Here is a 15000-nt window from a genome sequence, read left to right on the forward strand (position 1 = left end):
TGGGGATTACCACATGACCCCTAGTAGGAACTAATGAGCCTTAAAGTTTTTAGCTTGCCTGGGGATTCCAAGCTCCTCCAACTACTACAGGGTCGATGAAACTGGGTTCAGCTAACGAAACCTAATAGAACTCAAAAACAGTGTGAAAAACAAATGACGATTTTAGTGCTTTAATTCTATTTTAATGTATTCAGAACTTCAGCAGAAAAACAAAGATGAGTGTAAAAGCAGTGAAAACATTTAAAACATCTACTTCCAAGTCAAATGATCTTACCTGACCAATCAACAAACCACAATGCTTCACAAGTCCTTAAAATTGATACTGACTAAAACAGTTTAAAACATTTTACAGCTTAAACATAACAAATCAACAATGTGAAGCTTTTACTAATGTAACCAATAAATAGAAGTGCATACGTGTATAAAAATATATATGTAAAATCCTGTACAGATCACCATAAATCAGAGCCACTGCAAAGAATAAAACACCAATGTGTTTATTAAGATCTGGTGGTCTATCAGCTGCAAGCCTTATCTGTCATTCAGCCTCACTTAGACAAAATTGTGTTGTATAAAGGATTTATTGATGATATGATTTTCACTTGGAAGGAGATGATTTGATTTTCATTTGGAAGGTACAAGTGCTGCATTTGACTTATTTAAGACCCTAAATGGGATGACTAATTTTTTGAAGTTTACCAACAGTGGCATACATATTTAATTTTTCAGATGGAAGTTCTGAATGCATTAAAATAGAATAAAAGCACTAAAATCTTCATTTGATTTGGTTCATTAGTGATTTCCACATGTGAGAGCCAGGTACTCCTCAATTGCAGAGACGAGCCTTATTGGCCCATTTACTCTCCTGGAAAGCCAAAGTATAACTGCTAGGGAGCAGGCCAAATTCTGTTCAATCTCACCTAATCCATCCCTAAGCAGGCAGGCTGTGGACAAACTGCCACCTGGTAAAAGACATGTCTGTTTCCACAATTGCTCATCTCCTCAACTTAGCAGCTCTTGAACTACCTTCAATAGCATAAGCCTTAATGGCCTCTTCTATGAGCATCTATCCACCTGTAGGTGTTCATTTTGCTGGCCTAGTTGCCCCCCCCCCCCCCGACATATAAGCTGGCACTAGTAATCAAGTCCACCCACTCAAAAATGATCTAAGTTTTAGGCAGGGCTTCCTCCCTTTAAGCTACAAAGTCACATTTTTTTTTAATCTAAGCTGTACATCCTCATTTCTGCTGTATTTATCTGCTATCTGGCTCTCATATTTTATGCTTTTGTCGATGGGCATGGATGAAAGGAATTCTTCGACTTTATCAAACTACTAGACTACCACAATAGAGAAATAAACAGTGGCCAGAGGAAATGCCACAAATCTTCAGAAACTTTAGCATTTTTCCATGCGAAAATAATCAGGACTAAACAAAAATTAGAAGGAACCAATCACCCTGATTTAAACACCTGGGGTATGGTGCAAACAAGTATGCATTTCTCTCAGGAAATAAATTCATTTCTGCTTCACAGAACTTCTTCCAACATTACTTTTCAACATTTTACACCAAATACTCTGTGACTGGGTATCCTACACTGATAACTACCATGCTACAAGGATAAAACAGAATTAGATAACAAGAAGTTATGTACTCGCCATAACGTTTGATGTATGTAGTCCATCTTGCCTCACATTCTTACCCGTGGGTTCGGAGCCGAACCTCGGCTCCGACTCGGCCATACTCTAGCTCGAAGTCTTTCAACTGGCTGGGCTAAGAGGTATCCCATACTGCACTGCTCCCTTTCCCCAGATCTTGTTTACTGCAACTCAAATCACTCCCCTTCATCCAGATGACACAAAGAGAAGGAAAAAACATTTCAATAATAAAAGGAGTACTGAAACTAGAACTAACCTTTAGGTCCTCCATGGGGGACGGAGGGAGGGTAATTAAGAATGTGAGGCGAGATGGACTACATACATCGAACGTTATGGTGAGTACATAACTTCTTGACGTTATGTAGTCCAATCTCACCTACATTCTTAACCGTGGAACAGCATCCCTAGCACCTGAACCCTGGGAGGCTCAGTGGAAAATACTCCTGAGCACTGTGGAACCAAAGCAAGATCTGCCTCTGGATACCAAATCCAATTTGTAGTGAGTAATAAAGGTGTGAGGAGATGCCCATGTAGCTGCAGCACAAATATCATCCATAGACATCTTGGCCCGAAATGCTGTAGAGGTAGACAGATTGGGTAGAATGAGCTTTCACTCTAAATGGTAAATCCTTACCACCTGAAGCATAAATGAAGGAAATACAACTAGAGATCCATCTAGACAAGGTCACTTTGGAGACAGGAGACCCAATCTTATTTTCTAAAAATGAGACAAACAGCTGATCCGATTTCCTAAGATCCTTCGTTCTATGTAAATAAAAACGCAACTGCCTGTGAACATCCAATTGGTGAAATTTTAATTCTGCCCTATTAGAGAACTCTTGGAAAAAATACGAGCAGTTCAATGGATTGGTTGACATTACTAACCAAAGCCACTTTTGGCATAAAGGAAGGGTTTGGTCTGAGGGAAACCCTGTCCCTGTGAAAAATCAAGTAAGGCGGTCTGATTGACAAAGCTTTGAGCTCCGAGACACGTCTAGCATAAGTGATAGCTACCAAAAAGATAGTTTTCCAAGTCAAAAATTTCATTTCACAAGTAGCTGCAGGTTCGAAGGGGGAAGTGGTGAGTAATTATAGCACAAAATTTAGATCCCAAGACATGACTGGTTCAAAGATTGGAGGGCGAAGCAGCATACTGCCCTTCAAGAATGCCTTGCAAAGTCTATGTGCCATTAAACTGGGTTCAGTAGCGACATGAAAAGTGGAAATAGCCGCCAACTGGACTTTAATGGCTGCGGTTGCTGACCCTTGATTGAAAAGCATGGAAAGAAATTCCAGAACTGAAGAGATTGGAGATGTATAAGGATCAATTTGTCTTGCATGAGCCCAGATAGAAAATCTTTTCCATTTACTGGAATAAATCTTTCTGGTTGAAGGCTTATGGAAAGAAGACAGAATATGAACCACTTCCAGAGAAAAATGGTGAAGCCTGACTAGTGATGGAAGTGGAGTAGCCAGGCTGTCAACCAGAGCGTTTGTAGAGAGGGATGGAACTGCCCTGACATAAATCAGTAGATCTGGCTGTGGGTCCAGAATCCAGGGTGCGTCCATGAGATAGGGATGTAGAAAGGGGAACCAAATTTGACAAGGCCAGTGTGGAGCAATCAGAATCATTCTGCTTCTCAAGGATTGCGCTTTGTGAATAATCATCAGCAGAGGAACAGGCGGGAAGGCATACAATAGACTGGAGGGCCAGTCGTGAACCAGAGTGTCCCTGGGTGACTCCCCCTGAGGGGGGATAAGGGTGAAGTAGCTGCTGCACTTGGTACTGAGGTGACTGGCAAATAGGTTGCAACAAGGCTGACCCCACCTGCGGAAAATCTGCTCCGCAAGTTGACTGTTCAGGGACCACTCGTGAGGCATAGAAATAGCTCTGCTCAACCTGTCGACGATCACGTTGGACTTCCCCGGAATGTGCGCTGCTACAAGAAAACGTTGGGAAGACACTGCCCACTGCCACACTCGAATGGCCTCTCTGCAAAGGGGATACGACCTGGTTCATTCTTGTTTGTTCAGATACCACACCACCGACATTGTCTGAGTGGATCACAACTGTCCCGAGAAGAAGAAAGCTCTGAAGTGCTTGCAACACTAGTAGCACTGCTCTCATCGCCAAGATACTGATATGCAGATGTATCTCGTGTTCCTGCCACATGCCTTGGACTGTCCTGCTGAAATAATGCCCCCCCCATCCCATCTGGGAGGCATCCATGGTCACTTTGGCAATAGGAGGGGATGGAACTAAGGGTTTTCCCACATTTAGGTTGCTGGTGTGAAGCTACCAGCGTAGAATCCTGCTTGCACCTGTCTGTTACCATTATGAGATGAGAAAGCGGAAGACTTTGTAGAGATCACTGGGCGAAGAGCAGCCACTGAAGGAGCCTCATGTGTAGCCTCGCAAGAGGGACCAGCATAATTGCTGCAGCCATCGTCCCTAACAATTTGAGAACCGTTTTTGCCTTCACTTTCTTAAAAGGGAGCAACGCGTTTACCTGCTGTTGCAAACCTTGAAGCCTTTCTTGTAGTAAGAACGCCCTCATGAGCACAGTGTCTAACTCGGTGCCTATAAAGGTGACACGCTGCGAGGGCGACAAGGCAGACTTTTCCCAGTTGAGAGTGATAGCCAATTGTTGACGCAGATTGATGGTGGCGTCTCTGGTCTGTAGTAGTAGATGCCTGGTGGTGGCAGAAAGGAGCCAGTCATCCAGGTACGGAAACACTTGGAATCCCTGACGTCTCAAGTGAGCTGTCACCACTGCCATACATTTGAACACCCTGGGGGCTGTGGTGAGACCAAAGGGCAGGACTCGAAATTGAAAATGACTGACTCCTAGCCGGAAACGTAGATGACTTCTGGATGTCCTGTCCATTTTTATATGGTAGTAAGCATCCTTGAGATCAATGGAGCACATCCACACTTTTCCCAACAACGGAAAATAATAGATTGCAATGTGACCATTCGGAACTTGGACTTCTTCACGTGGAGGTTCAAGCGGCTGAGATCCAAGATGGGTCTCAGGTCCCCTGTTCTTTTCGGCACCAAAAAGAATCGTGAGCAAGTCCCTAACCCGATCTGGTCTGAGGGGACATGCTGGATGGCTCCCTTTTGTAGCAGCTTTTGAACTTCTGAAGCTGCTGAATCCCTTTGATTGGGTGGAACATCTGGGATTCTTTTGATTGGCGGGGGGGGGGGGGAGAAGAGAAGGTGATATCCTCCGGAAAGTATTTTTAATACCCACTGGTCCTGGGTGATGAGCTGCCAGGCTTCTGGGTATAGTGAAATGCGACTCCAGACTGGCTCTGGAGACGCCCAGTCGGGCCTCCCATCAGGAGTGCTGGTAGGGAGGACCACAAAGGAGGACCACAAAAGGAGTCGCGGTCTCCCTGGTTACGTGGGCCTCCTCTGCCTCTAGGGCAGCATCTACCAGAGTTAACATCCCCTCCCCTACCTCTGGAGGGGGGATTCACTTGTGCGGCAGGAAAAAAACTCTGCGATTTCTTGAACCACATTTTCCACCCTTCTGGCTCTTGGGATAAGGTCTAGAAGGCATGGAAAAACAGACTCCCACAGCAGAGTTTTTCCCTCTTGCTCACACCTAGTGAGCGCATCTTTCACCTTAGTTCCGAACAACAAGGAACCATCAAATGGTGCATTGGTGAATGTAGACTTGAAGGCCTCCACAAAATTACAGAGGCGCATCCAGGAGTTCCTCCTGAGAGAAACTCCGGAACTCGCTGCTCTACTCACTCCTTCAGCTGCGTAGGTAGCGATAGAATTAAGGGTAGACATCAGAGCATTGACTTTGAGCCACTGCGTCAGAAATGTTACCTTGCAGAGAATCTCCAAGCTCTTTCAGGAGATCTCTTTTGAGCCGTGTAAAATGTGATAAGTAATTCAGCGACCGCAGAGTAAATGCCCCTTTATAAAACATACGCTTCTCATACCGATCCATGGTCCTAGACTCCTTGTTAGGGGGATGGATGACAGATGAAGTCAAAGCCAGTTCCTTCTTGGTGGCAGCTGCCACCACCATGGCATCTACTGGGACGTCTTTTGTGAGAAAGTCTTTGTCAGCGGGGGCAAACAGAAATTTGTTTGGTCTCCTGGGAACTGGTTCCACAGTGTCAGTGGTTTCTCACACCCTTCAACAAATCAGAGCCAGGAGTTCGAAAGGTGGAGAGACCCAGGAGGCAGAGGGCTGAGCCCCGAAGGCCTTCAGGAACAGACTCCTCTTCAGATGGGGGTTTTGAGGGCCAGTCGCCTCTGTTTCAAGATCTCTAGGATATCGGAGAAAGAGATATCCTCAGAGGACGACTTGGGGGTCCCCTCGGATTCCTCAAGGTCAGTACCTGACGTGAGAGATTCTTCCTGGGAGTCTATGTGCTTCCTCTTGCACGTTCTTTTTCTGGGTGGCTCCTCAGGCACAAACTCTGGTGAGCCATCAGAAATTATGGGACCACTCATGGGGGGTCTCCTGAGGCCTTGGGTCTCTGCTGTCCAAAGATAGAGGGCGATCAGACTGATACCGGAGCTGGAGGGGGAAGAGTGTCATAACTGTATGATGCAGCTGAAGATCTGGCCAGCACGCTCTGCAAGACCTCGAAAGCTGCTCCCCCCTGGCTCCGAAGATCGACCAACCATGGAAACCCTCGGAGCAGAAGGGACAAGGTCCGAAGGTGAAGCAAGAGTCAGGCTCGCCCAAGCCGAGGCATCAAGCGGGAGGCTGGGAGCCAAAGAGCTTCCCGAGCCTCCCCCTCAGGTCCGACTGAGGAACCATGAGTCCTGTGTACCCCGTGGACGGAGCCGATGGGGTTGGAGCCGAGATCAGTGCCAACAAGCCGGGATGGGCTATCGGAGTCTACCTAGAAGCATCAGACGGCGCCGACCACTCTGGCTCCAAAGGCTGGGATTTGCTTGGAGGATCTATCAGCGATGGATGGAGGACGGGCTCTGGAGCAGACTGGGCTGGAGCCAAAAGCAATTTAGCCAGTACTGGTGATTGGAGCAGTCTCTGCACCACTCCATCCACATCAGAGTGTGCCCTGGAGGACCTAGAGGACAAGGTAGGAGATCTAGACCTCCTCTCAGGAGACCTGCGAGGAGGGGAGACAGGCTCCAAGCTAGTATCTCAGTCACCGGCTCCGAAAAGCTGGGAGCCGATGTAGGTCCTGTAGCTTCAGAAACTTCCTTTGGCCCCGAGGACAGTGGAGCCGAGGATGCCACACAGTAGGTTTGGAAACTTTCTCCAGAGGCTCCAATAGTACAGATGAAGCCGGAGATTGTTTTTTTGCTTTAGATGTCTTATCTCTTTTAGAGGGAGAGGACTTAGCACTAGAAGACCTCTCCAAATCTTCCTCAAAGGAGGGTTTCGGTAGTCCCTTGAGAATCAGTTTGTTCTTCTGTTCTTGAAGAACATGAGGGCTGAACGCATGACAAAAGGCACAAGACTCCTGAAGTTGTATACCCCCAAACAATAAACACATACTGAGTGCCCATCGGTAATGGACATCTTGTACCCACATTTCCTACACTTCTTAAACCCCGAAGGCTTATGTTCTTTTGTATCCTTAGACATGGTTACTTGACAACATCACAATATGGACTAGTACAAGCAAAAATCGCGGAAACTATAACTAAAATACTACAGACAACACAACAGGACCTCTAACTCAAACGGTCCCGACAGGAAGACAAGAGGAAGGACTAGGTCCTCTAACTTAAACGGTCCTAGCCCGGAGGGGATAGGTACCTAAAGAGAAGACAAGCACAGGGGGGAAAAGGTAACTAAGGGAGGACTAGGTCCTCTAAATGAAACGGGCCTAGCCCGTAGGGAGATAGCTGATGGCATACCAGACAGAAAACCACAAAGGAGCACAAACAGCTTTAACAAAACACACACACACAGAGCTATGAAAATAGCTTTTGGAGCAAAAATTTAGTCAAAGACAACCAAAAAAGTTAAACTTAGCCACAGCCAAGAGCGAGACCACGTCTGAGCTTTGCGAGCAGCAAACAAGATCTGGGGAAAGGGAGCAGTGCAGCATGGGATACCTTTTAGCCAAGCCAACTAAAAGACTTCGAGCTAGAGTATGGCCAAGTCAGAGCAGAGGTTCGGTTCTGAACCCATGGGTAAGAAAGTAGGCAAGATTGGACTACATAACATCTGAAGTTCATCCCATTTACTTATGTGCCACAAGAATATGTGAACACAGCATTGCAGCCTCCTATTTAGGAGAAAAATCCATGACAAAATCTAAGGCGTTTAAATAAAAAGAAAAAATTTCAATAGGAGGACTAAATAAAAACTGGAAAAGTATTTTTATCATCTTTTTTCCTCCCTGTTGGTTAAAACCACTCGTTAAAATATCTGACAAAACAATCAGAGCACATTAAAAGTTATACCTGTGGAAGCTTCTTGTCTTCATCAGACAAACAGTCAATTGCATTATTAAAAACTTCTTCAACCAGTTTCTTTTCATCATCTATAAATCAAGACAGCATTAAAAGATTTTATAAAACATGAGTAAATTTCTATACAAAAAACAATTATAACCCAGAAACCTATACAAAGCCAAAAAACAAAATTTGTAATGTAAAGATATAAAATGAACACTATTTCTAAATGAAAGTGGATAATCCAAGGTGAAATGACATGCAAACTAAAAGCATTTTGCAGGTATAGACATCTTAATCAGATAAGGTAGACCCATCAACCAGTAAGCTTAAATTTTGCTTTTTCATAATGCATTATGGTTAGCTCACAATACTAGTACAACACTAAATCCTAAGTGGGGTATATGTTAGTTACCGATCATAATTCATCTTTACAAGATGCTTAGTTAGCAGACTTTGCATGATTTAACTCCCCATTTAATATGTAGTGCTCTTCCAGCTTTGCTCTCTAAAGAACCTACAAAGATGGTTCTTATAATCAATGTTAACACATCTATAAAGAAATTACCCTTTTACCTTTTCTTTCCAGAGCCAAAAGAATGAATTAGGAAAGGTTATAGCTAGGCAATAAAGTGGATTTACTGTAGCTCAACAAATTTTAATAAATCAGACCTGCTCTACTGCAGGTTATATTACTGTTGCCTGACAGACAATTCTAGACTTAAATTGCGATTTCAGCCATATTTTTTCATTTTGCAAGGATGAGGGAATGACTCTCTGCACCTTCAATGCAGCAGCAGTGTCCCCATACACCAGATCTCTAAACACACTACCTCTGAAAACGACCAACTTGGACAAGAGAGAGTAAATTTCCTTTTCACTAAAATTGTGAAAACCCAGACACTGGATATTTATGAGACTGAGGTGTGTTGATGCAAACCTTGGATTGGGAGTGCAGGGGTATGCAGCTCTCCCTGCAAACATGTTTTAATACTACGGTTGCAACCTGACTAGTCATGGCACTCGGATCAGTATGGCACTGTGGGTAGAAAGTTTCAGCAAGCTCTGCTGCATTAAATAGAGCTGCTGTCAAAGAAACAGCATCAAATCAAGTAGTACAAGGAATACATGCCATTCATGCCAATTCAACATATTTAAAAGACAGTACCAGCTGTGTGGGCATTAACCTTAAAGGAAGATTTTTAAATTACTACAGTAATACATCTGTAATGATATCAGTCACTTCCATCAACAGAATATTTCCTAGTATTAAAGGCAAGACTCAAGTCCATGTTAGTTTCATACTGTACAAAACTGAAGTTCTCACATCCGACAAATCAAAGCCTGCTCCTGCCGGAGACATCTTCACCTTCCAGTAATTATCTCAACTCAGACTTGTACAAAGAGCTTTCCCCAAAGAAAACTAAGCAGGCAGTCTAAGTTGAAGCTTCAAGTTGGACCTATGCCTAAACAAAGAATAGTTGTGTAAAATCGTATCAAAACCATAGATGTCCCTTTCTCTTCCATGTTGCAGTATTCATAACCTTGGGGTTAGCCGCTGCTTAGCCACCTGAACGTCTGGCCAGTATACAAAAGCTTTAGTCATTGCAAGGTATGTGGGATGTCCGACGCTGGATGTAGGGGAGCGTGGGCCATAAAAGTCAAGTCTGCACATACCTTCCATGGAAATGAGCGCCCCAAGTCAGACCCCATTTCCAGGATAGCTGCACAAATCCTTAGTCATCCAGCAAGCCCTCCCCCCTTTTTTTTTAATATATAGGGGTAGGAGGGTGGGACAAAAATACTGGAACATGGAGGAGAAGGACATTATGGTTATGGTAAGATTTTACACAACTATTCTATGTCCTTCTATTCTCGTGTTGCAGTATTCATAACCTTTGGATGAGTAGCATAGCTCAAAGGGAAAGATAAGAGGGTGGTTTGAAACTGTTCTCCAAAAATCCATGCAGGATTGCCCTAGTAAACTTTGCTCTAGCTCTGGAGATGTGATCCAATTTCTAGTGTTTAGTGAAGGTATGGATAGAGGCAATGTTCAGCCCCTTAAAAAAGCTCCAGAGGAGGCCATGGCCCTACTGGAACGGGCTTTTATGTTTGAGTCTATATTTTTTACATGGTGGGTGTAGCAAAAGGACATGGCTTTGGAAATCCATGTAGAAAGTCTGCTTTGTCACAGCTTTTCCCAGAGCCCTGGGGTGAAAGGAGACAAATAGTTGTTCTGATCTCCCAAGGGATCTGCTCTTGTCAAAGAAGAATCTTAGTGGTCTATGACTATCAAGGGACTGGAGAACTCTCACTGCCATTCTGGGGTTATGGGGAGGTGGACACATTGGTTCAGGGACAAGTCATTAACCACCTTAGGCATAAATGACTGGTTCATCCATAAGGTGACTCTATTCTTATGGAAAATTAGAGAGAGTGGGGTGACCATGAGGGCCTGCAGCTCTGAGACTCTCCTGGCTGAAGTTAGAGCAACCAAAAGCACAGTTTTCTAAGTGCAATACTTTAGACAGGCTGTAGCTGCTGGCTCAAATGGAGCACCAGCGAGTTTCCCAAACACAAACCTCAGGTGCTAGGGCGGTGGAACTGGTCTCCTGGGGGTCCTGAGGAGTAGAACTCTTTTCAGGAATAACTTCACTTGAACTCTAGAAGCCAGTGGGGGGTCTAGAGACAAGACGTACAGAAATAGCAGTAAGGTGGCCCATAACAGAGGCATATGCCAACCCTGCCTGCAACAATTCACACAGATAAGATAGCACCAAGGGGATCTCTACTTGAAATGGGTCTACCTGTCATTGTAGACACCAAATGGAGAACCTTTCCGACTTGGACAGATAAGATCTCTTAGTGCTGAGTTTCCTGGCCTCCTGCAGGACGTTTAGCATGTCCTCAGAGTACAGCTGTCTGAAAGGGATCAAAACCATCACCCGCAGAGTTAGGTTCAGAGATTTCAGGTAGGGATCGATTAAGGATCGCTTGTCCTGTGTGAATAGGTCCATTCTGAGGTAATTTGTGATGATTGCCCCAGGCTAAATGCAAAAGGAGGAGTAAACCAGCGCTATTTTGGCCAAAAAGTGGTCATTTTTGGTTTGTCTTGCTGAATTTTCATTAGGACTTCCTGTAGGAGTGGGAAGGGGGAATGCACATAGAAACATGCCCTTCCAGAAGATAAAGAAGGTGTCAGCCGCCCTCACTAGGGGACTAGGAGCCCTGTGGAAGTTGCCTGTTCAGAGGGGAGGCAAACAGGTCTATTTCTGGTGTATCCCCACCTGTGGACTATATCCAGAAACACATCCCTGTGAAGCATCCATTTGTGGGATTGTGACATGGATCTGCTCAGGATGTCTGCCTGTGTGTTCTGAGCTGAGGGGATACAGACAGCCTGCAGAGTTACTCCACATGGGACCGCCAATTCCCAGGCCTGGAGTGCAAAAGTCAGCACAGAAAGTACAATCTTGTTCACCCTATTTGTTCACATACCCATGAACAGTAGTGTTGTCTGTAAACAACTTCAGTGGTCTTTGCTTCAGAACATGTTGGAAGGCCCTCAGAGCAAAGATGAGAGCCCTCATTGCTCTAATGTTGATGTGCTCCCTCTTGGAGGGGCTTGTCCATGTGCCTTGCACCTTCAAGCTGCCCACAGCAGCTTCCCAACCAAAGTGTGAAGCATCTGTGTACACTTCCTGGACTGGGGCTAAGGGTTGCAAAGAAAGCCCTGGATTCAGAGAGGCATTATCCACCCACCAAAGGATCTCCTTCCTTAGGCAAGGCAGGAAGGGAAAGGTGTGGTCCCAAGGGTGGAAGTGATGGGTCCATGTAGACCTGAGATACCACTGAAGTTCTCATGTAAAGTCTTGACAGTGACAACATGGGGATTGTGGAAGTTATACATCCTAAGTTTTGAGGTATTCTCTTGCTGTCATTGGCATGGAGTGGATGACAGACAACAGATATTCATTTAGACTTCCCACCTTTTGGGGTGGGAGAAATGCCATCACAATATCTGTTCTGATTCTGCACCACAGGAAGGTGGTCTTGGGAGGGGATTAGGTTAGATTTGGGGAATCTGATTGTGAAGCCCACAGACTGCAAAACAAAAATGACTGTCTGAAGAGGATTCTGGAGGGTACTGTAAGTCTGCCTGGATCAGGTGGTCATCCAGGTATGGGAAAATCTGTATCCCTAGGACTCTGCAATAGGCTACCACTGGAGCCAGACACTTGCTGAATACACTCGGAGCCGTAGATAGTCCAAAGAGTAAAGCAGATAATTGAAAATGTGAGGCATACACAGAGAAGCAAAAGTACTTCCAGTATTTCGGCTTAATGGGGATATGCAGGTAAGCATCCCTGATGTCCAAGGTGGTGAGAAATGCCTCCGGCATTAACAGCGGAAAACATGTTTGAAGGGTGATCATGTGGAAGGGGGGGGGTACTTGAAGAAAAAGGCTGAAGTGCAAGAGATCCTGTAAGAGTCTCCATGGGCCATCCTTTCTTGGAACCAGGAAAAGTCAGGAGCAAAAGCTCCTTCCCTTTTGTGATACAGGGACTGATTGGATAGTCCCTTGAGAGAGAAAAATGTCCAAGACAGGTTGGAATAGGGGGTCAGCTGGTCCTTTGCTGGCTGAGGGATGCCTCTGAACACAGGTGGAATAACCGAAGTCATGAAATAACCTTTTTCTATGATAGACAGAACCCACTTGTCTGAGGTGATACTTTCCCAGAATGAGAGAGAGTGTCTACGAAAAGGGTATAGGGCCTGGGCAGGAATGAAGTAGAGGGCAGGTAGTCGGACAAAGGTTTCTGGGTTGGAGTCTGGGCATGCTTAGAAGGTGGCTGTTTTCTGGAACTCGTTTTGCCCTTAGCAGGAGCAGAATGTTTTCTAATAAATTGGATCTTAGTAGGGCAATTTCTCTGCAATTTAGGAATTGGTGAGAATCAAGTGTTTCAAGTCCTGTAGTTCTTTTCCCCTCTGTTGAAGGGTTTAAAAGTTCTGGCACTTGGATGCCAAACAAGGCAGTATTATCCAGGGGGCACATCAAGCAGTTTAGCCCTAATATCATCAGGGGTTGTAGCCTCAACCAAGAGTACCTTCTGAGCATGGAAGCAGAGGCTGCAGATCTGCCTAGGTCTCTGCAGCATCATAACTGCATTTAATTGACTGCCTTGTCACTTGTGAGGACAAGGAGATCAGACTGGAAATTTGGGACTTTGTGGCCGAATCCAGGAGGCCATCCAAAAGCTTAGAATCTTGACATAAAAGGGCCAGAGAGTACTTAGACATATGTGTCTGGTAGATGATGGCCCTAAAGGCCAAGGTTTTGGAAGTATAGACCTTCTTGCCAATTATCTCCATTTTTTTGCTGTCCCTGTCAGAAGGAAGGACAGAGGCAGAGGGTAGCAGTCTGGAGGGTTTGTCAGCAGCGACAAAAATCATATCAGGATCTGCAGCAGAAGCAATTAGAAATTTTTCCCATTCTGGGACCTTATAAAATCTGTCAGATCTTCCAGGAGCAGGGGGGTTGTAGTCAGGATTTTTAGAAGCTGCAGAAAAGGCATCTAAAAAGGCTGACAGGACTGGGGGGATTGCAAAGGGTGCAGAGGTATCCATATGTAGGAGTTAATCTCTCTTTTGGACTTCAGTTATTTCTGTGGAGTCTCATTTAAATAATTCTCTCACCATCAGACTTTCTCCAAAGGACAGGTCTTCCCCAGGGGATGAGCCCCTCAGCAGAGTCCTCCTCTGGGAAGCATAACCTAGAAGGGAAGGCATCTCTGAAGTTTAAGACAGAGAATCCGCAGAAGATGACCCTGAAGAGTCCTCAGCCTTTAATATAGGAGGATCAGCGGTCTGCGGCTTAGGCTTGATAACAGGAGGGGCAGACATAGGAGCAGCAGCCAAGGAAGCCCTAAGGGCCATAAAGGCATTAAACAAGTCTTGAGAGAAAGCTAGTCAATCATGGCATGCTCTCAGGAGGAGAAGTGACATGCTCAGTTTTCTGTTTCTTTTTTTAAAGAGACAGGCCTAGAGAGTGTAGGGCCTAAGATGGGCTTCATCTCAGAAGCCTCAGCAGCAGAGGAAGGACTGGTGTGGACATTCGCAGCGAGCCAAGGTTCCCCCTCGTCTGCACCCAATAACTGCACAACCTCCATGGACTTGATTTCAGTCCTCGGTTGTGCAACCTCCAGGACGGTACCCTCTATACCAGAGTCGGCTGGTTCTATATGTTCCTCCAGGTGTACCTTGGGCCACAGGGGAACATCAGGTGGGAGAGGTGCAGCAGTAGTCTCAGGCCTTGAAACTTTGGCCTTTTTCAGTGGCTCAGCAGTATGACCGGAAGGCCCTTCCATCACAAGAGCCAAACCTTTGAGTTGTTGGTTCTCCAGACAGATTTTAAGGGCTTGCAGATCTCTGAGAAGAGTCTTTAGGACAAAAGCTTGACAAATGGCGCAGACCTTATAGTCGTGTTTAGGGCCTAGGCAAAACAGATAGGTCCAGGGTGTCCTTATGAGGGATCAGACATCCACACCTACACTTTCCCTTTCTGGATGACATGAAACTGGGTAGTCATGCAGTGAAAGAAAATAAGGAAAAGGGCCCCAACAGGGTACTTGACTTTAATCACAGGATTCGACAGCAGAGATGGTAGGATGAGCTAACGTTTGACTGGCAGCAGAAAAGTTTTGAGGAAGTTATGTGCAGATGTCACTTTTATGGCCCACGCTCCCTAGAGCCAATGTCAGACGTCCAACAACCTTGCAGTGACTAAAGTTTTTGTACACTGGCCGGGCATTCAGGTCGCTACGCGGAGGCTAACCCAAAGGTTATGAATGAACATGAGAAAAGGACATCAGCATTAACTCAGCCAACAAAAACATCACCAGTTATAACACCTAACTATGCAAAGTAACCT

The 15000-nt window shown here is 45.3% G+C and overlaps 1 protein-coding gene across 1 annotated transcript in view; it reads right to left on the reverse strand.

Moving 5' to 3' along the window:
• MTREX (Mtr4 exosome RNA helicase) overlaps nt 1-15000 on the reverse strand; it is a 1888266-nt gene that overhangs the window by 1481385 nt on the left and 391881 nt on the right. The window contains exon 12 of the mRNA XM_044063928.1: nt 8079-8158. Coding sequence (XP_043919863.1) covers nt 8079-8158 — 80 coding nt within the window. The remainder of the gene's footprint in view (nt 1-8078; nt 8159-15000) is intronic.

The sequence above is a fragment of the Protopterus annectens genome, chromosome 2.part2 (genome assembly GCF_019279795.1).
Source record: "Protopterus annectens isolate FY-2018-M chromosome 2.part2, PAN1.0, whole genome shotgun sequence".
Lineage (NCBI taxonomy): Eukaryota > Metazoa > Chordata > Ceratodontiformes > Protopteridae > Protopterus > Protopterus annectens.